This window comes from Emydura macquarii, unplaced genomic scaffold (genome assembly GCF_026122565.2).
Source record: "Emydura macquarii macquarii isolate MOO-44397 ecotype Brisbane River unplaced genomic scaffold, CSIRO-AGI_Emac_v2 contig_212, whole genome shotgun sequence".
Classification (NCBI taxonomy): Eukaryota; Metazoa; Chordata; order Testudines; family Chelidae; genus Emydura; species Emydura macquarii.
Window position 1 is genome coordinate 3,273,597 of NW_027130349.1, and position 25,787 is coordinate 3,299,383.

At 41.9% G+C, this 25,787-nt stretch overlaps 1 protein-coding gene across 4 annotated transcripts in view; it reads right to left on the reverse strand.

The window, feature by feature from the left end:
* TAF4B (TATA-box binding protein associated factor 4b) overlaps nt 1–25,787 on the reverse strand; it is a 123,747-nt gene that overhangs the window by 92,244 nt on the left and 5,716 nt on the right. For all 4 annotated transcript variants that reach the window (XM_067546385.1, XM_067546388.1, XM_067546404.1 and 1 more), the window contains exon 2: nt 4,263–4,411. In XM_067546385.1, the coding sequence (XP_067402486.1) occupies nt 4,263–4,411 (149 nt within the window). The remainder of the gene's footprint in view (nt 1–4,262; nt 4,412–25,787) is intronic.

The window sequence follows — 25,787 nt, forward strand, 5'->3', positions numbered from 1 at the left end:
CCAGTCTTCTGCACTGAGGCAGGATGAAATATACCTAGACTATACAGGATAGCTGTTTGTGGAATCCCTCTCACTGGAGGTTTTTAAGGAACCAGTTACATAACCCCCTTGGAAGCCTATAATCAGTGCTTAATTATTTTTATAGTTGGAAAGCTTTTTTTAATATCTAACCTAAATCTTCCTTGCTGCAGATTAAACCCATTACTTCTTGTCCCCACCTTCAATGGACATGGAGTGCAATTGATCACAGGGCCTCTTTAATAACAGCCCTAACAGATCCTCTCTCAGCCTTCTTTTCTCAAGACTAAACACGCCTAGTTTTTTTAAACCTCTCCTCATAGGTTGGTTTTCTAAACCTCTTCATTTTTGTTGCTCTCCTCTGCACTCTCCAGCTTGTCCACATCTTTCCTGAAGTGTGACACCCAAAACTGTCAACAGCATTCCCGATGAAGTCTCACTAGGGCTGAATAGAGCTGGACAGTTACCTCCCATGTCTTACATATGACACCTATTGATACACCCCAAAATATTTGCCTTTCACAATTCCATCATGTTGGTTCATATTCAATTTGTGATTCACCATAACCCCCGATATCTTTTACAGCAGTACTACCACCTAGCCACTTATTTCCCCATTTCATAGCTGTGCATGTTATTTTTCCTTAAGTGTAGTACTTCGTACTTGTCTTTATCGAATTTCATACTGTTGGTCTCCGACCAGTTCTCCAGTTTGTCAAAGTCATTTTGAATTCTAATCCTGTCCTCCAGAGTGCTTGCAACCCCTCCCACTTAAGCATCACCTCCAAGTTTTATAAGCACACTCTCCACTACATCATCCAAGAAAATATTGACTAATACCCAACACAGAAGAGACCTCTGCAGGAATCCTACTACATATATCTCCCCACTTTGACAGCGAACCATTAATAGCTACTCTGAGTATGGCCTTTCAACCAGTTGTGTGCACACTGTATAGTAATTTAATCTAGTCCACACTTCCCTAGGTTGCTTAGGAGAATGTCACATGTGACAGTGTCAAAAGTCTTACTAAAAAACAAAACAAAAACACACCACACCAAGATACACCAGGTCTACAGCTTCCCCCCTTAACCACTAGGCTAGTAACCCTGACCCAGAAGGATGCCTAAAGATAGGCCTCCAAGTTTAGCACTTAAAATTCAGGGCATCTACCTAGGTGTTTAAATATGGATTTAAAATCTTCAAAAAAAAATTTAGCTTTATCAACTAATCAAGTCTTTTTTTAAGCCATACACAAAACTTGAATTATTTACTTTGTATTTTATTCACTTTCCTGGCAAATGGTGAATCTTCTCCAATTTGGAGGCACCACCACAAAGACTGAGCTGCAAACACTGCAGGGGAATGTTGAAAATCAAAATGCAAACTACTAAGCACGTATATAGTGCTTTCAATAACAAGTGCAACAAGCATTAAAAGTGTTTGCTTTATTTTTTATTTAAATTCCAGATTTGAATTCTTGTAGTTCTCAATTAGTCACAGATAGTTGTTTTTGAGTTTAAAAAAAACTCAATTAATCAGCGTTTTAATCGCACTGTTAAACAGAATACCATTTTAATGTACTATAAATATTTTTGCATGTTTTTCTATATTTTAAAATATATTTTATTTCAATTACAACACAGGACACTATATTTATTACAAATATTTGCACTATAAAAAATAGTATTTTTCAATTCACTTCATATAAATATTGTAGTGCAATCACTATTGTGAATGTGGATTTTTTTGTGTTATATAACTGCACTAAAAACAAAAAAAGTAAAACTTCAAGTCCACTCAGTCTTACTTCTTGTTCAGCCAATCACTAAAACAAACAAGTGTGTTTACATGTACGGGAGATAATGTACTTAGGTATGTCACCTAAAAGTGGAAACAGGTGTTGGCATGGCACTTTTGTAGCCACTGTTGTAAGGTATTTACGTGCCAGATATGCTAAACATTTGTTTTGGCCAACATTCCAGAGGACATACTTCCATGCTGAGGACACTTGTTAAAAAAATAATGCATTCATTAAATTTGTGACTGAATTATTTGGGGGAGAATTGTACATCTCCTGCTCTGTGGTTTTACCGACATTCTGCCATATATTTAGTATTTTGGTAGTCTCTGATGACCCAATATATGTTGTTCAATTTAAGAACACTTTCCCTACAGATTTGGCAAAATGCAAAGGAAGTACCAATGTGATATTTCTAAAGATAGCTACAGCACTTGACCTAAGGTTTAGAATCTGAAGTGCGGTCCAAAATCCGAGAGGGATGAGGTGTGGAACATGCAATCAGAAGTCTTAAAAGAACAACACTCCAATGCAGAAACTACAGAACCCAAACCACCAAAAAAGAAAATCAACCTTCTGTTGATGGCATCTGACTCAGATGATGAAAATGAACATGCCTCAGTCCACACTACTTTGGATAGTTATCAAGAAGAACCAGTCATCAGCATGGAAACGTCCTCTGGAATGGAGGCAGAAGAACAAAGGGGAATACGAATATTTAACATATCTGGCACGTGAATATCTTGCAATACCAGCTACAACAGTGCCATGCAAATGACTGTTCTCACTTTCAGGTGACATGGTAAATAAGAAGCGGACCTCATTATCTCCCATAAATGTAAACAAAGTGGTTTGTCTTAGCAATTGGTTAAACAAGAAGTAGGGCTGAGTGAACTTGTAGGCTCTGAAGTTTTACGTTTTGTTTTTGAGTGCAGTAACAAAAGAAATAAATCTACATTTGTAATTTGGACTTTCATGATAAAGAGATTGCACTATACTATTGTATGAGGTGAATTGACAAATACCATTTCTTTTGCTTATCTTTTTTACGGTAGAAATATTTGTAATAAAAATATAGTGAGCACTATACTTTGTATCCTGTTGTCATTGAAATCAATACATTTTTAAAAAGTAGAAAACATCCAAAAATATTTCAGTAAATGGTATTCTATTGTTTAACAGTGCGATTAATCACAATTAGTTTTTTTTTTAAATCATTTGACAGCCCTAGGTTTTCAGTTTCTTGTTTTGAAGACATACAAAATGTGCCTAGAATGCTTGACAAGGCCCCGTTAACTATTATTTGTATTGCAGTAACACCTAGAGGCATGACTGTGCTAGGCATTGTACACATACAACAAGATGGCAGCCCTTCTGCCAGAGAGTTTACAAGCTTAACATGATGCACAAGTGGATAAAAACAAACAGATCAGGGAGGAACATATAAACAAGTAACTGCACACACTAGTAATTTCAAATTTTTTTTTTTTTTTTTTTTTTTTTGCAGTGTAACAAAAGCATTTTGAGCCAATTAGAGGCCACTACACTGCTTAAAACAGTACAATGTGTGAGGACAACAATACCGCAATCCATTATTTGAGATTATTTGCCAGCTATGCTATAAAAATTATAAGCATAGGAGGTTTTACAGGATTTCATTGAAAGGGTTTTCAGGTTCAATACTAATTTAAGTAATAAGTCTATTAAAGGAGAAGGAAGCCATTGGCAATGCTAGTTTTTAGTTACAATTTTTAAACAATTTAATGTTTATGTTATAAAGGTCTTCATGTGAGCTATGCAATCCACAGCAAAGTAGCAGAGTATGTTTTAAATAGGCTTTGCACAATCTGATTTTTATTTTATAGGTTCAACAGATAATACCGATATTTAAGGTTTTTCCATTCATCGGTTTAAATTTTCACAGTTACAGGAAGTTATGGGGTGGGGAGGTCAGATAATAAGGGGCTGTTAAATAAATGCCTGACAACAGACACAGATTCCAAAATGGAAAGCTTTATAAACTGCTAAGATACAAATTGTCACCACCACACCAAAAAACATACAAAATATTCTTAAATCAAACTCAAGTTCAAGCAGCATTTTTTTTTTTAATGTTTTACTTTGCCTATCTGTAAATTCCAATTATTATTGATGGAAATATTTTTAAGTCGCTTCATGTGTATATGGTGAAACAGACATCTACTTGATAAAAATCTAAACCAGCCAAGCCTAGTTTTTAAAGTAGGAAAGCAATATACGGTGACATTCAATCTTACATAAAACTGATACCACAATACTGACCAGCCTATAATCAGCAAGTTTTCAAACAATGTTTAATGAATCTTCTACAACAAGGTTTGCAAATACAAAGTTATAAACATAGCACATTAAGAAACATAATAGGGTACAGCTACTGCAAAATCGAGCTGCTTGAAGAAGTTACCTGTACAGTACATATTCTGACTGAAGGTGTGCTTGTAGGTACTGATGGTCTTGCACCTGTGTTATTTTGTGTCTGGCTCTGTGCTCGAGCTATTGCTTGTTGAGATACTAACATTAGTTGACCATTGTTACTTCTGATAAGAACTGTACCTGTTGGCAAGAAAAATAGACTGTTAAGAGGAATTATTGCATTGAAAAGTACTTCAGGAATTTTTAAAAAGTTATATTACATGCAAGAACTGAGTTAATGTGATATCAATATCCCCACAAAGTGACATGAGTGAGGAAATGCAAGGGCTAAGGTTCGAAGACCAATCTCAACTTGGCTGTCTTGCACTTTATGTATGTTTCATGACAAACAGCAGTATTATTTATTACAATCAGACAGCAACATTAAACAAATAGCAATACTGAGCCACACATTTGATTCACTACATATTGCATTTTGATTTGAATTACACACTACTAGGTTTTTGCTTTTCCAAGGGCTTTGTTTTGTTTAAGTTTGGTTTTTTGCATTTGTTTTTGTTTTTTTTCTTTTAAAAAAATGCACACTTACGTTCATCTATATTTAAGTGTGCACTAGTTACACAATACAAACCAGAATCTCTAGACATGATAGTTTTTGCGTGAGGTACTTCATGCTCTTTAGCCTCTGTATTTTTAAAACAAGATTGTAGTTCAAGTTTGCTACACTATAGCTGGATTTTGTTAACACCTATCCCATGCTAATAGCATCTCACATAATTTAAATACATTGAACAGTTTTAAAAAAGTTATCCAGTCTAATACCAATTCCCAGGATGTGCAAAACACAAAACAAACCCACTCAAAGCCTACAGTTTCTTAAATTGACACATACTGCATGTACAAGGGAGAAGTCGACAACAGCCGGGAGGTGTAATTTCCAACACAGATAGATATGTGCGTTAGCGCCTAAATATAGCAGTATGCATGTGGCAACATAGGCAACTAACCTACGTCACTTTCCAAGTACAATCCTGCCAGACCCCTACATATGTATTCAGGTGGCTAGCCTGAGCCACAGCAGGCACACTTATTTTCAGGTGCTGGCACCAGTGGCGCTAACGTACGTATGTATGCGTCCCATCTGCTTTGTAGACATACCCATAAAGAGCCACGGTTTGCAATATTAACAGACTAGGGAGAGTTCTGTGGCACCTTAAAGACTAACAAATTTATCTGGGCATAAGCTTTCGTGGGCAGAAAACCACTATGCCCAAATAAATCTGTTAATCTTTAAAGTGCCACAGAACTCTCGCTATTTTGCTAAAAACAGATTAACACTGCTACCCCCCTGGAACTCATTAACAGACTAGTTATCCTTTGGCAGACTGGATCTTCAAGGCCCTGCTCCTACAAATATTTATGCACCTGCATCACATCACTTACATGACGAGTCCCATTTACTTTAATAGGGCTACTCACATCAGTAATATTAAGCAAACACAAGAGTTTGCAGGACTGGGGCCTCAGGGTGGGGTTCACTAATGATGCAGGAGGAATTAGATAAATTGTGTATAAATACGTTTCCATGAGAAGGAAAAATCTGATAAGTGGTCAATTTCAGTTATGTATGGAGCAGGTCCTCTCAAGGAATCCATTTTGAGGCACTTGGAAGAGAGAAAGGTGATCAGGAACAGTCAGCATGGATTCACTAAGGGCAAGTAACGTCTGACCAACTCGATTACCTTCTATGATGAGATGACTGGCTCTGTGGACATGGGGAAAGCAGTGGAGGTGATATACCTTGACTTAAGCAAAGCTTTTGATACCATCTCCCACAATATTCTTATCAGCAAGTATGGGTTGGATGAATGGACTACAAGATGGATAGAAAGCTGGCAGGATCATCAGGCTCAATGGGTAGTGATCAACAGCTTGACGTCTAGTTGGCAGCCAGTAACAAGCAGAGTGCCCCAGAGGTCGATGCTGGGGCTGGTTTTGTTCAACATCTTCATTAATGATCTGGAGGATGGGGTGGATTGCACCCTCAGCTAGTTTGCAGATGACACTAAGATGGGGGGAGTGGTAAATATGCTGGAGGGCAGGGATACGATACAGAATGACCTAGACAAACTGGAGGGCTGGGCCAAAAGAAATCTGATGAGGTTCAACAAAGTCCTGCACTTAGAACAGAAGAATCCCATGCACTGCTACAGACTGGGGACCAACTGGCTAGGCAGCAGTTCTGCAGAAAAGGCCCTAGAGGTCACAGTGGACAAGAAGCTGGATGAGTCAACAGTGTGCCCTTATTGTTAAGAAGGCCAGCAGCATATTGGGGCATTGGTAGGAGCATTGCCAGCAGATCAAAAGGAAGTGATTATTCCCCTCTATTCAGCACTGGTGAGGTCTCATTTGCAGTATTGTGTTCAGTTTTGGCCCCCCCACTATAGAAAGTATGGGGACAAATTGGAGAGAGTCCAGCAGAAGGCAACAAAAATGATTAGGGAGCTGAAGCACATGACTTGTGAGGAAAGGCTGAGGGAACTAGGCTTGTTTAGTCTGCAGAAGAGAAAAATGAGGGGGGATTTGGTAGCAGCCTTCAAATATGGAGCTAGGCTGTTCCCAGTGGTAGTAGATGACAGAACTAGGAGCAATCAAGTTGCAGTGGGGGAGATCTAGGTTGGATATTAGGAAAAAAGAGTTTCACTAGGAGGGTGGTGAAGCACTGAAATGGGTTATCTAGGGAGGTGGTGGAATCTCCATCCTTAGAGGTTTTTAAGGCCCAGCTTGACAAAGCCCTGGCTGGGATGATTTAGTTGGGGTTGGTCCTGCTTTGAGCAGGGGGTTAGGACTGGATGATCTCCGGAGGTCCCTTCCAATCCTAATTGTCTATGATCCTGTTGGTATCAAAGATGTCAAAGTAGACCGAGGAAATTCACTATTGCAGCATATATTCAATTTGATATATTTACATTTGGAAGACATTAGAGGGGCAGTGTCAGATCAGTTTTGGCCCAGACTTTAGTTTTTGTAAAAAGGAGTTGGGGGGGGGGGGGGAGGAGGGAGGGGAGAGAATCTGTCTCAAGATTTCTTCAGATGCTTTTAACATTCCAGAGGAAACAGGTTTTTGGTTTCTTTAAACAAAAGATTTGCCTATAGTGGCTGCAACCTTAACTTTGTGCTGTAGTAGAAGAGGATAAGAATTAATACTAAAGTTGACTAGAAGCCAACAGTAAATAAAAAAGACTGATTAGTCTCATACACTTGTCTCAGGATGGACAACTAAAGATAAATACCAGTCAAAAATTTAAAACATTTAATTTTAATAAATGGGGGTATTTGTCATATAAGTAAATCAATTTCCAAAAATATTCTTTAATTAAATCATGTAAATTGCCAGAAATAACTTAGCTCAGTTTATTACAGATTTTGGGAATATTTTTAGTCCTGATTATATCAAGACCCACCAAAACTCAAACACAATGTCTAGAAGAGCTCACTATCACCGAGTTACCTAATTTTGCCACTGGGCTGTCTAGTTCAACTTGGCTTAAGTGACAGCAATTTCTACTAAAAGTGCACAACCAAGGGAAGTTCTGAAAGTGCAATCCAAAAACGTATCTTTCTTTTAAATGCAAAGCTTAAGCAGGGACAAGTTGCAGAAGCCACTGTATATCAGATTATGACACATTAACGTTCCCCAGGATCACCATCTGCTAGGAAGATTAAAATATTAAATGCTTTTGTATACAGTAAAAGAGAAGGTTTTGTCAAAATGGGGCACTCAGGAAAGTTAAGATGAATTAAAGGTGTTAAAAGTGCATTAGTTAAAGCACATTGAGAACAGCTACACAGGAATTTAGTCAGAAGTAAATTAGCCTTAGCTCACTATTGCATAATTCAAGAATCGACACAGGGATTTAAATGCACTTAACTTCACACTTGGGCCTGATCTACACTACTGCACTGGTTCAATGTGAGATGCAGTAGTTACTTATGTAACTAGCGTATCTCGTGTTGATATGCTCATGTCTACACATCGCAGCATCTTCATGACGCTGCATTGACGGGAGAGCATCTCCAGTTGACACTGTCTTGCCTTTGGGGAGGTGGACTAATTGAGTCGACCTGGAGAGCTCTCCGTGTACACAGACTTGCTCAACCAATGCCGTTGCATCAATGCCTGCTGCTGCGGCAGTGTAGATGTGCCCTGAATCTTAACTTTCCAAGTTATGTCTACACTACAGATGCTACAGCAAACACAGATGCGTCACTGTATTGTAAACGCTTCCAGCATCAATGGAAGGGGTTTTTTCCATTGACATAATTACTTCACCTCTCTGTAATGCGGTTACTAGATCGATAAAAGAATTTTTGTCAGCCTAACTCTGTCTACATCTGGGATTAGGTCAACCTAACCACAGTGCTCAGGGCATGAAATTTCTCACAGGCCTTATCGACATAGCTAGGTCAATATAATTTTTTAATAGAACAGAACTATCCCGAGTGTCTCTGTGTAGCCTTAGTTGTCACTTTAACACATACGTTGTCAAGGAAAAAGTCATTACTTCGATTATTTTGACTACTGACTATTTAAACTAAAGGATTTCTTTTAAAAAAACAAAAAAAACAAACAAAAAAAAACAAACAACTTTTCCTTGCCACAACAGTTTAAGACCCAATACTTTGGAAGTGAATAAATCATTCAGAATTCCTATGTGAAATGTGAATTTAACCCAACTGGTTCTAACAGAAAAGGAATTACTGCATCAGAACTTTCAAAGCAAGAGCATTTAAAAATTTATTCCAGTAGAAGAGCTGCACTTTTATTTATTAAATATTTGTTGCCAACTTTTCACTTTTGAGGACCTGACTGAAATGTCGAAGAAGGCAAAAAGATTTTTGAAGAGACTTTCAGATCTCAAACCCAATGAATCTAGACGTAATTGCAAATACACTTATATTTTAAAATACTGAAGTCACTCCCTCCCTACTTTACTAACAATTTTACCAAGATTTGGATTTTGTGCATCTTGTGATACGCGCCCACAATAGAGTGGGGAACATATCTGAAGTAAAATAGAAAACATATGAGAAAACGGCTAAATATGTACCTTGATTAAAAGAGTGAGTTAGGGAGGAGAAATGTGGGATGAAATTTTTCAGGAGGTGCCTAAGGGATTTAGGGGCTCAAATACAGTTCAAAGTTAACAAGGTTTGGGCACCTAACTCCTCCAGACTCCTTTGAAAAAAATAGTGTCTGGGATTTTCAGAGTCCTCAGGGTGTAAACACTCAGATGAGTAAGGAATCACTCAAGGCAGTACAAACAAGATATTAACATGGTTGAAAGGTAGCAAAAATAGATTTTTCCTGATATTTAGCCTACTAATACTGAGGCTGTTCCTCTAATAAAAAAAGTCCACAGTAAGTGAAAGCCCTGATCACTTATATTGTTTAAAGCTGTACTGGATGAAGCAGGACATGGCATGATTTCTTAAAGGAAATTAATTTGTAGCTTTTGAGTTACTTCTGAAAGAGACCTAACCTTTATATGATTTACATAAAAGACAAAACCTTAACCTGTGTAGGAAACCATACAGCCCCATAGCTTCAAAACTTTTAAGGACACTGCTGATTAAGTAAAATCCATTAATTAGGACTTGACCAGATAGCTACTATAAAGGCCGATACAGAAGATGGGAAGGGATACCAGAAAGCCCCAAACCAAGATATTAGTGAGACGCTCAAGAAGGGACGCTGCTATTCAGACTACACTATCCCTGTGCCCCACTCAGGTACCAGGGTGGTGCCAAACATAGAAAAAAGTAGATAAATGTGAAGCTTCCAAGGAGGAGCCCATTCTTCCACTCCCACTGGAACCAAACTTTGGGGAAGCAAGGTCTCAATTATCCCCTCCTAGATAGCACTTTTAGCTCTTCCCATTTGTGAAGAGCTCATGTGCTTGCATCTGCTGCTACTGCTTAGTTTAACCTGATGGGTTTACCAACAGCCCAGCTGTGAAATGGATCAATTTTGTTTATTTCACTAGCAGCAGCCCCAGATTATGAGGAGAGACCAGGAGGCAACCAGCATTAGGCCTGGGTTACACTGGGAATCAGCCCCCATTACAGCCAGTGGTTTAGCTGCACTCATGTAGCTACCTAGCATAGGTTAGCAAAGCTGTTATAGACCGTGATTTGCACAAATGCAGCTCACCAGTTTCAAGTAGGGGTAAAATGCACAGATGAAAATTGCTACTTTTACTAGCTTTGACTGTTTACACTAGGGTTCTGTACCCATGCTGGCCACCAACGACTAACAATCCAGCATAGGCAGGGACAAGACGAGGGGGTGGAGAAGGGAAGTCCACAAAGTGCGGTGCAAGCAAGTCAACCAAGTTGATTTTATAGCTTAACACCTCACAGTAACAGAGGTATGTTAATGATTAAAGACCTCTCAACTGCAGATCCTCTTTTTAGGCATGTATTAAGTGCTAAAGCTTAGATAGGTTTCATGTACTGACTTTGTCTAGCAAGTTTCAAAAGAAACTAGTGGAGCCAAAAGCACACTGATGGAAACTTAATTGTTATACGTATTGGTGCCCAGATTGTGGTGTACTATTCAATGTGCATAAAGGCTAGCAGAGTGAGGCCCTTAAATAAAAGTATGTTGGTATCCATTTTTCATCTGGGTATTAAATTTTCACTTTCCTTAGGAAGTGATAGTTTGTCTAGACTGCATATGAAAGTTATTTTTATTATGTTACTATACAGGAGCATGTTTATACCCAAATTTCACAAAAGTCTTACAATTCTTATAAGAAAATATTGTTTAAACCTTGAACAATTACCATCTTAACTTAGTGCAGCATATTCTTTGTTCACAACCAATGAAGCGACTATTTCACATTAGAGACTAAGAAATATGGACTCTCAGAGCTTAAGATTTTAGTCTGTCTCAATCATTTACAATATAGCAAGAATCAATGTCATTGGGGTTACCTTTCAAACCTTAACTGATGGCATTGCATTTCCACTGACATTTGAAATTTACTAATCCACCATTTAATATGAAAATTGCTCTTGAAGAAAACTACTTTGCTTTGGTTCAAATTTGCCTGTTCTCGATTACAGAAAAATGAAGGTTGTTCGAGCCTAACATTCCACTTCTATCTGAGTAGAGACTATATTAGAAAACAGCCACATCACCTATTCTGACTGATGTTGTGGAGCTGTCTGCTTCTCAAACAGCTTTCCTCAGCACTTCTGCATCCCAACTCTTTGCTCTTGTGGAACCTTGATAGATTTGCTGGCTTGAAAGCTAAATAATTGAAGTCTCAAGTAATACGGTCTGGACCATTTATCCGCAGTCAATTGTGTGTGATTTATTCACCTGAGCCCAAGTACTCCTGGGACCTTAGCTGCTGCTGAGGGAGTCAGGCTCTTGAGCTGCTGTTATTACTGTTGCCTGAGCTGGCTGCTGGTAAGTGAAGTCGCCACATCTTCACTTTCAAAAGAACTGCTGCTCCATGAAGCATGAGATTCAAAAGCAACGCTCCACTCTCGGTTCTGCTGTGTGCTGCTCAGTATTGTTTATGCCAACTTAATTTAATTGCTTTGGATAGCAAGTCAACTGTGTGGCAGTCACACAGCACTATGTACAGCTACATTCTACATAGATACTGAAATGCTCCCCCAGCCCCAGGACAGATCTTTGTATGCCTCTTTTCTATTTGCATAGCTTTCATTTCACAATGGATAGAAAAAAGGAAGCGTCTCAAAGATTCTGAAGATGTGTCAGGAGAGGGATTCCATACCCCAGTACACTATACAGTTGTAGATAGTTACGTAGCTCTAGTCAGCATCTTCAAAAACCATGCTCAAGACAAAGCAATTGTACTTCAGCATGTGCTAAATTTGTCAAGTGACAGCCTAATGGGGAGGAAGCACATGCTACTGCACAACAACTTTGTCTTGACTATGATTTTTGAAGTTGCTAACTAGATTGGGGAAAGGTTACTCAATCTAACATCATCCTTTTAAATTCTAGTTTAGACAAGAGCCTAAGGGCTTGTCTTCATGGGAAAACTGTTCCAGAATAAAGAGTTTTTTATTTGCACTGAATATCCAATAGGAAGCTATTATGGAATAGCTGATTTTGGTCACTCTCTCTGTGCAGACAAGCCCTTACATAGCGCATTGACTGATGGTCTAATTTGAACCAATTAGAGCTTGCTTACATGGGACAGAGAAAAATTAATCTGAACTAACTTTAAAAGTGGATTAGTTAAACTGCTTTGAACCCCTGAGTGGATGCCCTTAATCTGAATTAAACTAAATCAAAATAAGAATTAACTTTCCTGAGCATCCCGTTGTATGGATATTGATCTTAAACGCCTAAAGAGTTAAAGGTGTTTATAAACTCTGAATGTTAAAAAGCGATAGATAGGTTTGGGGTTATTTTTAAACCGAGACCTTGGTTTTACTTAGTTACTTGGCAAATACCAAAAAGCTGGCTGGCCTTCCTCCTGGAAGACAGTCTTTCAGTCTGGTCTACTCCTTCTAGCTTGAGGTCAGGGAAGATGAGATGAAACAAGTTGTGATGCAAGGTGGGAGGAGGAGGAGCAGGGATGAGAAAAAATGAGACTTTGGGTGGGGGAGAATTAAACTCCAAAAGGGGGCTTGAGCATCTACACTCATTTGTAACCCCAGGTTACCAATTGTTGAATTTTGGGTCCTAACCTGGGGCTCCAGAATCTATAGTGCATTATCTGGGCCTGAGTCCAACCACTCATATCCCAGATTTCCTAGTGCCCTCCCAAAAGGTGGCCGCTCCAGCCCTTTGTTCATGGTGCAATGTGGGAAAATTTGCCTGTCCAACAAACTTGACCGTCCAGAGGATGAAGTCAGTCTGTGGGATTGTGGAATACTTTTGGCAGACTCCCAGAGTACAAATCCAGTGGAGCTGTGTCTACACTGAAAAGCAATACAGCTTGAACCCTGGGTCCCAGCTTGTCTCAGGCTTGGATCCTCCACCCCATGGGGTCCTTGGACCCTGGGCTTGGGTTAGCACAAATTGTGCGTAAATGAAAGGGGGGTTAGGCTTGAGCTTGAGTTCAAACCCTGGGCTTACTAAATTCATGTTTACAATGCAGTGTAATAATAGGAGTGTTTTTTTTCCATCTGAACATCCACAGATTCCAAGACTAGAAGGGACACCATTGTGATCATCTACTGCAGAAATCTCCGAACTGTGGGTCCATTCCCTTAGTGTGGCAGGACCTGGGCCAGCCCTGAGAGGGGGCAGGGAGCGAGCACCACCCAGCCTCACTCTGCCCGGACCTCTGCTCCAGCTCCAGCCACATCCCCAGCCAGGGCCTTGGCCCCCGGCCCCGCTCCCAGCCCTGACTGCAGCCCTCCAACTGTGGCCTCACTCACAGACCCAGCTATGGGGGGCACAGACATGGGGTAAGGGGAACAATAAGGTAAAGTTTGGGGACCATTGATCTAGTCTGACCTCTTGTATAGCACAAGCCATAGAACTTTCCCAAAACAATTCCTAGAGCATATCTTTTACAGGAAAAAAAGATCCAATCCAGATATTAAAAAAAAAAATTTTTTTTAAAATCACCAGTGAGAGAATCCACCATGACCCATGTTCCAATAATTACTCTTCGCTGTTAAAATTGTACGCCTTATTTCCAGTCTGAGATTATGTATCTTCAACTTTCAGGATCATATTATACCTTTCTCTGCTGGATTGAAGAGCTCACTATCAAATATTTGTTCCCAGTGTAGTTACTTACAGACTAATCAAGTCTTAACCTTCTCTTCGTCAAGCTAAAAAAATCAAACTCGAGTCTATCACGATAAGGCATGTTTTCTAATCCTTTGATCATTCTCATGACTTCTCTGAACCTTCTACAGTTTATCAACACCCTTCTTGATTATTGACATCAGAACTGGACCCAGTATTCCAGCAGCAGTTGCACTAGTGCTAAATATGGAGGTAAAATAGTTTCACTATTCCTAATCAAACTTCCCTTCTTTATGTATGCAAAGATTACAATAACTTTCGTAGCCAGTGTCACAGTGCAAGTTCACATTCAGCCAATTCTCCACCATGACCTCCAATTTCCACCTCCCCCTCAGGGGAGGGGCGAGTCACTGACTCCCAAGATCAGGCCCACTGACTCCCAAGATCAGGCTCTGTGTTAGAACATGTATTGTTTGGCAGAACAGCCAATGGCCCCCCTAGAAAGGGATGGCTGAGGTCCGAGTGGGCTTCCACCGGATGTTTCTACTTGCTTGTCTCATGCAGGTCCCCATTACTTTACTCATGATCAGTGTCAGGCTAACTTGCCTATAAAATCTAGGAACCGGTAAGTTTTAGTCTTACTGTTTACACACTGCATTAACCGTTTGCTACATGGGGAACGAGCTGAGCACTTGGGGATGAGTGGGGACATGGTGTTGCAGGGAGGGAGGGACGATGGGCGAGGGTGGGGCTGGGACATATGCTCGGGCATGTGCAGAGGTAAAGCCCTGGCAGTTTAGAGGTTAACTTTGGCCCCAGCAGTGGCACCAGCGTGAACAGCAGCAAGCCAGGCAGCAGCTGAGGTGCACCCAAGTGAAGGGTCTGGTGGGAAGGGACGGATGAGGATGGACACCCCCTATGCCCACCCAACTCCAGTCCTAGGGCAAGGCCAAGCGCATGGCGGGGAACTGATAGGCAGGGCGCCAAGTGCCTTATTGCCCCCCTCCTGTGGGCTGAGGGGCAGCAGGCTCCAGGACTGGCGGTGTGACACAATCACTCTGGGGTGATTGGTGGGTTCTGGGAGCGGCAGTGCCCTGACCCTGGACAGCCTGCTCCGGGGTGATCAGCAGGCTCTGACAGGCTCCACCCCTGCCTTATTGCCTCCTCCTGTGGTCTTGGGGGGCAGGGGGGGAGGGAAGGGAAGGGGGGCCGGCAGGCTCCAGGGACAATTGGAAGGGCCAGGGCCCCCATGTGGTGGCAGGCCTGAGGTGAGTTGGGCTGCCCCCATCCAGCTCCTGGGCACACAACCCCTCCCGCAACTCCCTTCAGGATGTAAAATATCATAGCGGTTAACCATTTAAATGATACATATTTTAATCATTTAAACAGTTTTCCTAAACGATATTTTACATCCCTAATAAAATCCCATTTATCCTTTTTAAATATTGACACAACATTAACTTTCTTCCAGTCTTCTGGAACTTCCCCAGCATACAAAGATTTACTGAAGATCAGCATTAGTAGTCCAGTGAGCTCCTCAGCCAGCTCTTTTAAAACTCTTATGTAAGTTATCCAGTCCTGCTGTTAAACATGTCTAACTTTAGTATTTGCTGTTTTCATCCAGAAGCAGCCAATGAGCCAACATAACACCAAAACTGAAAACCGGGCACCAAATGTAAGCTAAATGAGCCAATGCAATCTTTGTTACTTCCTCTGATTGCTCCCCCTACTCACCAAGTTGCTGAAAGTCTCTTTTTATATTGATCTGAAATTTGCCCATTTATTAGAAGTAAAAAGGGCTTTTCAGATTACCTTTGCACATTCCAGCTTCAAGGATACACCAGAGACTGATTATTTCCTCGAGAGCCTCATGGGAAAGATCATGTCATAATGAAATCCATAAGAAATTATCGGGACTAAGATCTTTATGTTTCTGGATCTACCTTAGAATCTAGTTAGGCCAAGTGACAAGCAGCTTATATTAAAAATTAGCATCTTTTCCATGCTGTTGATTACGACTATTTTGCTGGAAAAACAATTTTAAACAATCAAGAATGTCTTCAGCAAAATCAAATGGTATAACAATTCAAAGTAAAAAAAAAAAACAGAACAGGATAGTCATGTCATTGATATTTCTGATTTGGATGAAAAAGTGAAAAATTAAGTTTTGCCAGAGTTACAGTAAGAACCTAAATATGTCTATTAACTTACTATTCTATGCATTTTTAGCATGCTATGAGTTTCTATCAAGTAGGGTATCTGACATTCAGATGCAGAGTGTTTTTTCTGACTTAAAGAATTAAAGTGATATTGCAGCACACTCAATTCAACTGGTGGTTATTCATGGGATTTTCTCTATGTTTGCTGTTTCAAGGGCCTTGTAAGGAACATCTTATTCTGTCTACCCTCACTATAATGAGAGACTGTTCATTTCTCAATCAAATCATTTATATTTCCTTCTGTTCACACATACAATAACCTGTAATAAATCCACTAAGCAGGAGAAAAGCAACAGTGTTCTACCAGCAGCAATACTACGCCTTCACCTGAACTCATGTGCACAGACCTGAGTGATTACCAACATACAACAAAATAGCAGCCTTCAGAGCAGAGCTTATTTCAGTAAGTTAAGAGATGTAAAGAGTGGTGGATAAAAGACTCACTGTCTCCTTCTACATGATACAAAACACATAGCAATTCAAATAGAGAACTTCCTTTCATCTCTGAATATGATTTTTGTTTTTAAATGACAGTGTGCTCAGTACTAGACAGAAGACAAATGTGAGGACAATCCCATGCCATAAAGGAGTTTACATTACAATCAAGAGATAATGAACAGAACAGATGGAGAGATCCCAAGGTGTGGGCTGGCATGTGTGTTCATCTTCCTGTCTTCTTCTTCTCCCCAAATTATAAATACCTAGAACTAGAGCCAAACCTTAGAAAAGTCGAGCCAGAACAGACCAAATTCTGTTACCACCCAATAGTTCTTCAGGATGGAAGGAATTAATATGATCATCCCCAAACATGCTTATGTGCTATATGTGTCATACACTTCTGGCCACGTCATGCACAACAGCCACCTTTCTGTATGTAGTGCTGTGTCCATCACAGGACAGAGACAAGGTGGGTGAGGTAACTCCCCTTGCCCTGACTTTCAATGGTCCCTTGGAATGTGTGTGAACTACTTATGCTGGACAATCTATTAGCGATGACACTAATTCAAGTTTACACTGAGCTTTTCCTCAAATCAGGATAAGCTTAAAAAGCTTCCCTATCTCACCAACAGACGATGGTTCAATAAAAGATATCCCCCCTACCTTGCATCACTAAGCTTTCTGAACACTCAGTTATCCTCAATCAGCCTGTACAGACCTTAGGTGGCAGTGAACTTGCCAGCAGCAAGTAAAACAATTCTTTGTAACTGACTAAATTCCCCATAATGTTAGCCCACTTTTACTTTGCAACAGGTGGAAAAAACATGTTATGCATGGTAGAGCCCTGCCTACACTAGGGCTGTTTTTCAAAGCCTACCTTTTTGAAGAGTATATCCCTACTGTAAACATATCATAGGGTAACAAAGGTGAATCAATTAGCATTCAGGCAAGTTTCACACCTCACTGCCCTGCCCTTCTGTAAGTAAAACAGATCTGTTTGGCACTGGTGAGCCCTCAAAAATGAGCTTTAAAACATCCCCCAGATAAATAGAGTAAAGATCAGAAGTAGGTACAAAACTGAAAAGATGAACAGTGACTGAAAGGGCAAAAAATAAAAAAAGGAGATCCTTCTTCCCCATCCTTATTCTTGGAAGTATCAATATTAGGATTGCTGCTGTTATTTTTGCTCTGTCATTTCTCTCCAAGAAGTTTGTGGGACCCTAAAATGTGAAGTCAGTTACCAGAGCTTCTGTGGTTTTTTTTGTAGTCCTTTAGACTCATGTACTAAGACCGTGAGAAAGCTTGTTAACCCGTCTAGCCATTTTGGAAGATGAGAAGTATATAAAAAAATATTAACAGGAACCTTATCCCCCAAACCCAGCCTTTAACTATTTCCATTACAGACACAGCATTTATCACCACTATTTTTCTAACATTAAATTGAAGTAAGTGGTCAGACCACTCCTTAGCAAACAGAAAAGAGCCACTCACAATCTGAACCATTAGCAAGATCAGTATAGTCCAAGGACTGAATGAACACAGATCAAAACAATGGCATATTTGCACAGCAGGGAAGCAAGTATTGTACATGCTGCACGCGCTCTTTACGCAGACTACAGTTTGTACTGTTAATGGAAAGTTCTCTCAAAAACAACAGTTGCTTTTTTAAAAGAGAAGGCAGAGCAGGAAGTGTCTTTAATATGAAACATGAAAACCCTACCTTTAAAGAAGTGGTGCCCAACTTATTCGGTCAGTGTTCTTTATATTTCAAGATGAAGGGGCCATAATACACACTCTGGAACAGGGTCTCTGCCCTTTTCTGTTCAGGTAACACAAAGGACCTGCTAGTCCCCCACCTGGAAGTTTCTGCTTAGGGATCCCCCTCTGGCTGTAAAACTGGCAAGAGCCCATACATCTCCTTCCCCACACTCCTGGGGGGGGGAGGGGGGGAAGTGGCTTGAGAGCAGAGTGTTGTGTCTATTTGCTAGAATATTGTCCTTAGCAGACTGTTTGCCAACTGGCACAAGACCAATCCAACCTCTCCCAGGCCAGACAGTCAGGGAGCTGTAATGGTTTTTCCTCTTCCTCTGGGCTGCCCACAATGGCTGTTTGGGGGAAGGAGGTCATCCTTTCCCAGATGCTCCTCTAGATTCAGGCAGAGCCAGTCAAGCTCTTATCCTGCTCCTGTGGGACTCCCACAGCTCTGCAGGAAAGTAGGGCAAAGCCACACTCTCCTCCTACCAAGCAGCAGGCAGCCAGCAGGGGAGCTATGAGCAGCTGCAACCTGGAAAGCACAACCTGGAAAGCTGCTGCTGCTGCTAAAGAATGCAACCAGTTTACATCTCAAGTGCTTCAGAACAAACAGTGGGAAGTGGTGCTCCCTACCTCTCCCCACAGCAACAGGTCCAATTCAAAAAACACTTCAAGAATCAGAGAACATGCTTTTAACTCAGAATTAAATGCATATTTTCCTCAACAGTTGCTTAAGGGCCTGCCATTTTTCATTTCTGCCTGTTGCAAGATTTTGTAGCTATGTATTTTCAAATATAAGCTTTGACACTCAATGATTTGGTCAACCATGTGTTTAAAGGCATTGAATTACCACTTCTAGTTCTAACTACAAATTCAGCATCAGAACTCCCTGACTGAATTACCTGATTTGCTAATTAAGTATGAAATCCATAAGACAGAAGATGACATGTAAACAGAATAAAGTCTTCTCAATCGTAAGAGTCCCTTTTTAAAGGATCAAAATAATTATCTAGAGTGCATCACCCAGTGATGCTTGTACATTTAAATTTTAACTAACTTTGTACACTGGTAGCACAGAAGCAAATTCCATGTGCTTTAAGAAAAAAGTTTCAACATTTTTAAATAATGGCACTTCTAAACTCCAATCTGAAACCTAGCTCAGCTTCACCTTTCTTTTTCCAGGTTCAAACAGAACGATGATATTTTGACATCTGCCTAGTATCATAGATATATTCAGCATTATGCCTTCACTGAAGTAGGAAAGAAGATTGACTAGGAAAAAAGCTTTTGTGTAAAACCACATCTTCAATTCATAGGAGTTATAAACAAGTTATGAAAAACACATGGAAGGTGAACAGATGTAGTCATATAAAAGTTCCCAAAACTATGGCATTCAGTTTTTTTTCTTAAACCCATCTTCATGTCAAACATCAGTAGGTTTTAAAGGCACCTTAGAGGCCAAAACTTAGATTTGTATAAAAATGAATTTAATGAAACTTAAACATATACTGTAGAAGTGTAAATGTTAATATCAATAGAAAGCTGGCTAGGATTTAAACATGTCCTTAATGTGCTCACAACCCAGAAACCGCAGCATTGTGCTAGTGTCGGAGGACCAGAAAGTGAAACTGATTAAAATAGGCTAGTTTTTTTTAAAAAACTAGATAGGGTTTCATAACAGAATTTTTGTGACGTATCCTTTAATAAGAAAGAATACTTCAGGATATTGAATTTGTTCTGAAAATTGGGGATAAAATGTAATAAGAAAATAGGAATTGCCATATTGGATCAGACCATTGGGTCCATCTAGTCCAGTATTCAGTCTGACAGTAACAAATGCTTCTGCTATAGGAATTGTCATGATGGTGGACAATTATTGAAATAAAAATAGTTTTCCACTCCAATTCAGTGATGAACCTTCAGGGCATAGTTAACTCCTCATACTTCTGTTGGGGGTCATTTCCCTTCTAATTTTTTAAGAACTTCATCTAATCTATATCAGTGTTAATTCTTGAACCCCACTAAACCCTGGCACTCTCGATATAGAGTGGCAATGAATTCCAATGAACAGACTGTAGAAAGGACAGCCCACTTTCTGTGAATCAGACTCCAGGAAATGTAGGGATGGAAGGGACCACAAGAGGTCATCTAATCCAACCCCTTGCAATGAGGGGGCAGAACTGCAGAACAGCAAGTTTAGAACCAATAAGACGAATAACCCATTGCTATTAGTATCATGAAAAAGGTGAGTAGAGCACCTGACCAATCTTCTGTATATCATATCACTGCTTTATCTGCCCTGTAAACTGGATGCTCTAATCTTTTCAATCTCTTTATAAACAAACTTTTCTATACCTCTAATCATTTTTGGTATAGGTCTCTGACCCCCATCTTTTTCTGCTATATGCTTTTTGGGAGAGGGTGGCTAAAACCAAACAAAATTTTAGGACTAAATTCTATCATCTGAAAATGTCACTAAGATGTTCACCACCTTTTCCACATTAAACTGGAAATTAAAAACTGATCAACCTAGGTGTTCCTCTCCCCCCAGTATTATCAAAGCAGCTCAAATGTTAATAGATTTATCCTCACAACCCCCTCCGTGAAGTGGGGAAGTAAACTTATTTTCAAGAAACTTTAGGCAGAGAGATTCCCTGTTATCTTAGTCAAGTTATGTAATGTCTGTGGCAGAGCTGGGAATTTAACCAAGATCTCCTGATTTCTAATTCAATGCTTTAATCACAAGTCCAACTTTCTTCATCCAGTACAGAATTTTGTGGAGCCTTACTGTTAAACTTTTGCCATGTTGAAAGATGACTATTTATGCCTACCTAATTTTTTGGTTCATTTAGTTTCTGATCCATAACAGTACTTTTCCTCACAAAAAAGGAGATGAAACAAAGTAGTCACTGAGGTGAGAGACTTGGATAGAGAATTTGAGAAGCCAAATAAAGGTCATCCAGTTCTCATTTACCCACTATTTGTTGATATGCCTAAAGAGGTTAGAATCACATTTTCCTTTACAAAGCCATGCGGATTTGTTCCTATCATGTCACATTTGTTTAGTATTTTTAATTAAAATTTCAATTAATTTCCTGGTATTGACAAAGCTTACTAGTCTTCAAGTCCCAGAATCACCCCCAATGCCTTTTTTAAAAGATAAGTGTAACATAATGGGGGAGTTAATCATGAGAAATAGAGATAGCTGGGTTTGCAATACCAGAACTACATGGTGAATTAACTGCCAGGTGTGAACATTGCAGACCTCTCGAGACATGAAGACGGAATTATGTGCAGTACTGGGGAAGAGCAGGTGGTCGTGGTACATATAGATACTACAGACATACGGAAAGGCAGGAGAGAGGTCATGGAGGCCAAGTGTAAGCTTCCAGGTAAAAGATTGAAGTCCAAGACCTCCACAGCAGCATTCTCTGAAATGCTTCCAGTTCCATGAGCAGGACTTGTTAAACAGGCCAAACTTCAGAGTCTCAATGCATGGATAAGACAATGGGGATGAGAAATTTAGGTTTATTAGGATTGAGGAAACCTTTTGGGAATGAGAAGCCTATTCAGGAAGGATGGGCTCCAGCTAAACCAAAACAGAACCAGATTCCTGGCATGTAGAATTAAAGAGGTTGTAGAAAAAAAGATTTTAAAGAAGGGCTAGGGGAAACCTGACAGGTGTGGAGGAGTATAGGGTTCAGACAGGGATATCCCTTCGGGGAGAATCTATTAACAGGGATTCTCTATATCCTAATAAGGACGCGAGGATGGAAATTGATACAAATACAGGTAAGAACAGAAGAGAAATAGTCAAATGAAAATGAGTCTCATTCAATTACATCACATAATGGCGGACAGCTAAAAAGTGACATTTTATAAGTGCTTGTACATACTAGAAGTCTAAATACTAAGACAAATGAACTTAAGTGCCTGGAATTAAAATGAGGACATTGATATAATAGGCACCACAGAAACTTGGGGGAACAATAATAATCAATGGAACATGGTAATACTAGGATACAAACATACAGGAATGACAGTAGGTCGTGCTGGTGGGGGAGTGACACTATATGTCAAAGAAAGCATAGAGTCAAGAGTAAAAATTGTAAATGACTCAAACTGTACCATAGAATCTCTATAGATAGAAATTCCATGCTTGAACAACAAGAATATAGCAGTAGGAATATACTACCGACCACCTGACCAGGATGATGATGGTGACTGAAATGCTCCAGGAGATTAGAGAAGCTATAAAAAATAGAAAATTCAATAAGGAGAGATTTCAACTATCTCCATATTGATTGGGTATGTGTCACACCAAGACAGGATGCAGAAACAAAGTCTCTACTTGAGTGATTGCTCATATCCATTCCAATATAGGTGAGTGCACACCACCATGCACTGGTTCCCAGAACTTTTTTCTCCTTAGCAGATCCCATAGGTCGGCCTAGGCACCTCCTGGAGTACCACGCTCATGCCGCGGTATATGAGGCACCGCCAACCCTGTGGGCCCTCAGTTCCTTCTTTCCGCCCATGACGGGGCAAACCCCTGCCTCAAATGCCCCCACATCAAAGGGTGTGAGAAAAAATACTATGTGCCACGGGAGGGGTTTGAATTTTTATACACGCATCCAGCCCCAGGGACCCTGGTGGTTGACGCGGCCAACCAAAGGGATAGGCAAGGTGGCCGGGGCACCACGCCTAAAAACAAGGATAATAAAAAGCTAGGACATGTTTGGCCGCAAGGTCTGCTCCATAGGGGCCCTGCAGTTGTGAACAGCAAACCACCAGATACCCATGGGTCACTACAACCTGAACCTGTGGAACTCATTGAGGAGGTTTGCAGGGGGATTGTCCCAGGACCAAGCAGCGGACTTTGCCACGGTACTGGAAGAGGGCGTCATGGTGGCAGCGGCGGCTTTGCAGACTGCCAGCGATGCTGCGGACACCACCAGCAGAGCCTTGGCCTCCACGATTGCCATGCGATGGTGCTCATGGCAGCAGTCTTCAGGACTATCCCAGGAGGTGCAGCAATCCATCCAAGACCTGCCCTTTGATGGGGCAGGCCTTTTCTCTGACAGGACGGATGAGAAGCTGCACGCCCTGAAAGACTCAAGGGCGACCCTCCGATCTTTGGGCCTTTACACCCCCAGGCCTCAAGGCACCATTCTTGGCAGCAGACCCAACGCCAGGCCCAACTGCCCCCTAGGCGATCACCCAGACTGTCTCAGCTCCGTAGGGGCTGTGACAGGAACAGGGGGTTTGGGCGCCGAGACCGCTCGGGATCTTCTGCAGCCTCCCAACAAGGGCCCCCCTAAGGGGCCCAACTCCAAAAAGCAGTTTTGAGAGTGCACCCGAGGGTGGCACTGATACCCTTCTCCTGGAGCCACACCTCCCATTTGCGGAGAGGCTCAGACCCTACTACACCAAGTGGCAAGCTATTACATCGGACCATTGGGTCCTCAGTGTAGTCCTTGGGATATGCCTGCCAATTTACGGCTTTCCCCCCAGTTTCTCCCCCCCCCACCCCGTCCTTCTTCAGGGACCCCTCTCACAAGCAACTCCTTTTGCAGGAGGTCAATTCCCTCCTCCTCCTCAGGGTGGTGGAAGCGGTTCCTCCACAAGAAATAGGGAGGGGATTTTACTCCAGGTATTTTCTCATCCCCAAAGCAAAAGGGGGCCTGAGACCTATATTAGATCTCCGCCGACTGAACAAGTTTATCAGGCGTCTTAGGTTTCGCATGGTCTCCCTAGCCTCCATTATCCCTGCTCTGGATCCAGGAGATTGGTATGCCGCCCTCGACCTGAAGGATGCGTACTTTCACATTTCCATCCTTTCCAGCCACAAGCGCTTCCTCAGGTTTATGATAGCTGGCTGCCATGACCAGTTCTCATCCCTGCCCTTTGGCCTCTCATCTGCCCCCAGGGTCTTTATAAAATGCATGGCGGTGGTTGCGGCCCACTTGCACTGCAGAGGGGTCCAGATCTTCCCCTACCTGAATGACTGGCTGATCAGGGGCAGGTCCAGGGCTCACGTTCAGAACAGCCTAGCCCTCACCTGCGCGACATGCACCAGACTGGGGCTGCTCATAAACGAGCAGAAGTCCACTCTCACCCCGGTGCAGCGCATAGATTTCATTGGGGCCACCCTGGACGCTACCCAGGCCAGAGCCTTCCTCCCACAGCCTTGGTTCGAGGCAATAGCCACCATAATCGCCCACTTACACAGGTCCCCCATGACGACAGCCAGGCACTGCCTGCAGCTGCTGGGACACATGGCGGCATGTACGTACGTGGTGAGGCTGGCTCGCCTCAAACTCTTGCCTCTCCAGGCGTGGTTGGCCTCGGTGTATGCACCAGCCAGGCATTCCTTGAACAGGGTGGTCACTGTTCCCCCACAAGTCCTGACCTCCTTGAACTGGTGGAGGATCCCCAGGGAGGTACTGAGAGGGGTTCCGTTCTGGGATCTGGCTCTATCTGTCACCCTAATCACAGATGCTTCGGATGTCGGGTGGGGGGCCCACATCAACACCGACCTGAGCACCTCAGAGCTCTGGTTGGAGGAGGAAAAGAGCCTCCATATCAACGCCCGGGAGCTCAGGACAGTACAACTGGCCTGCAAAGTGTTCCTCAGGTTACTGAAGGGCAGAATAGTGCAGGTCCTCATGGACAACACAGCGGCCATGCTCTATATGAACAGGCAAAGGGGAGCGTACTCCTTGACCCTTTGCCAGGAGGCCATTTGACTTTGGGACTTTGCAGTGAGGCACGACTTCCATATATCTGCCTCTCACCTCCCAGGGGTCAGGAACGACAAGGCAGACCACCTCAGCAGGTCGTTTCTACCCCGACACGACTGGTCACTACACCCGGACGTGATAACTTATTTTCTGCAAGTGGGGTGTTCCCCAACTGGACCTGTTCGTGTCATCCTGGAACAGGAAGTGCCCGAGGTTCTGCTCGCTCTGGGGTCGCGACCCGGGCTCCATCTCAGACACGTTCCCCATAGACTGGACGGAGGCCCTCATGAATGCGTTTCCCCCCATTCCGTTGCTCCCTAAAGTCCTCTTGAAAATCAAGAGGGACAAAGCAGACCTGATACTGATCGTCCCGGCCTGGCCAAGACAGCATTGGTTCAGCATGTTGCTGGACCTGTCCATCACACTGCCAGTGCCGCTCCTGAAGCATTACGACCTGCTCTCCCAGGATCAGGGTCGCCTGCTGCACCTGGACCTGGATTCCCTCCACCTGACGGTCTGGAGACTCTGTGGCTGACGGAGGGAGAGAGAGCCTGCTCGGCGCAGGTCCTACAGATTCTGCTGGGCAGCAGAAAATCTTCCACTCAGGTTGTGTACCGGGCCAAATGGAAACGGTTTACCTGTTGGGCGGA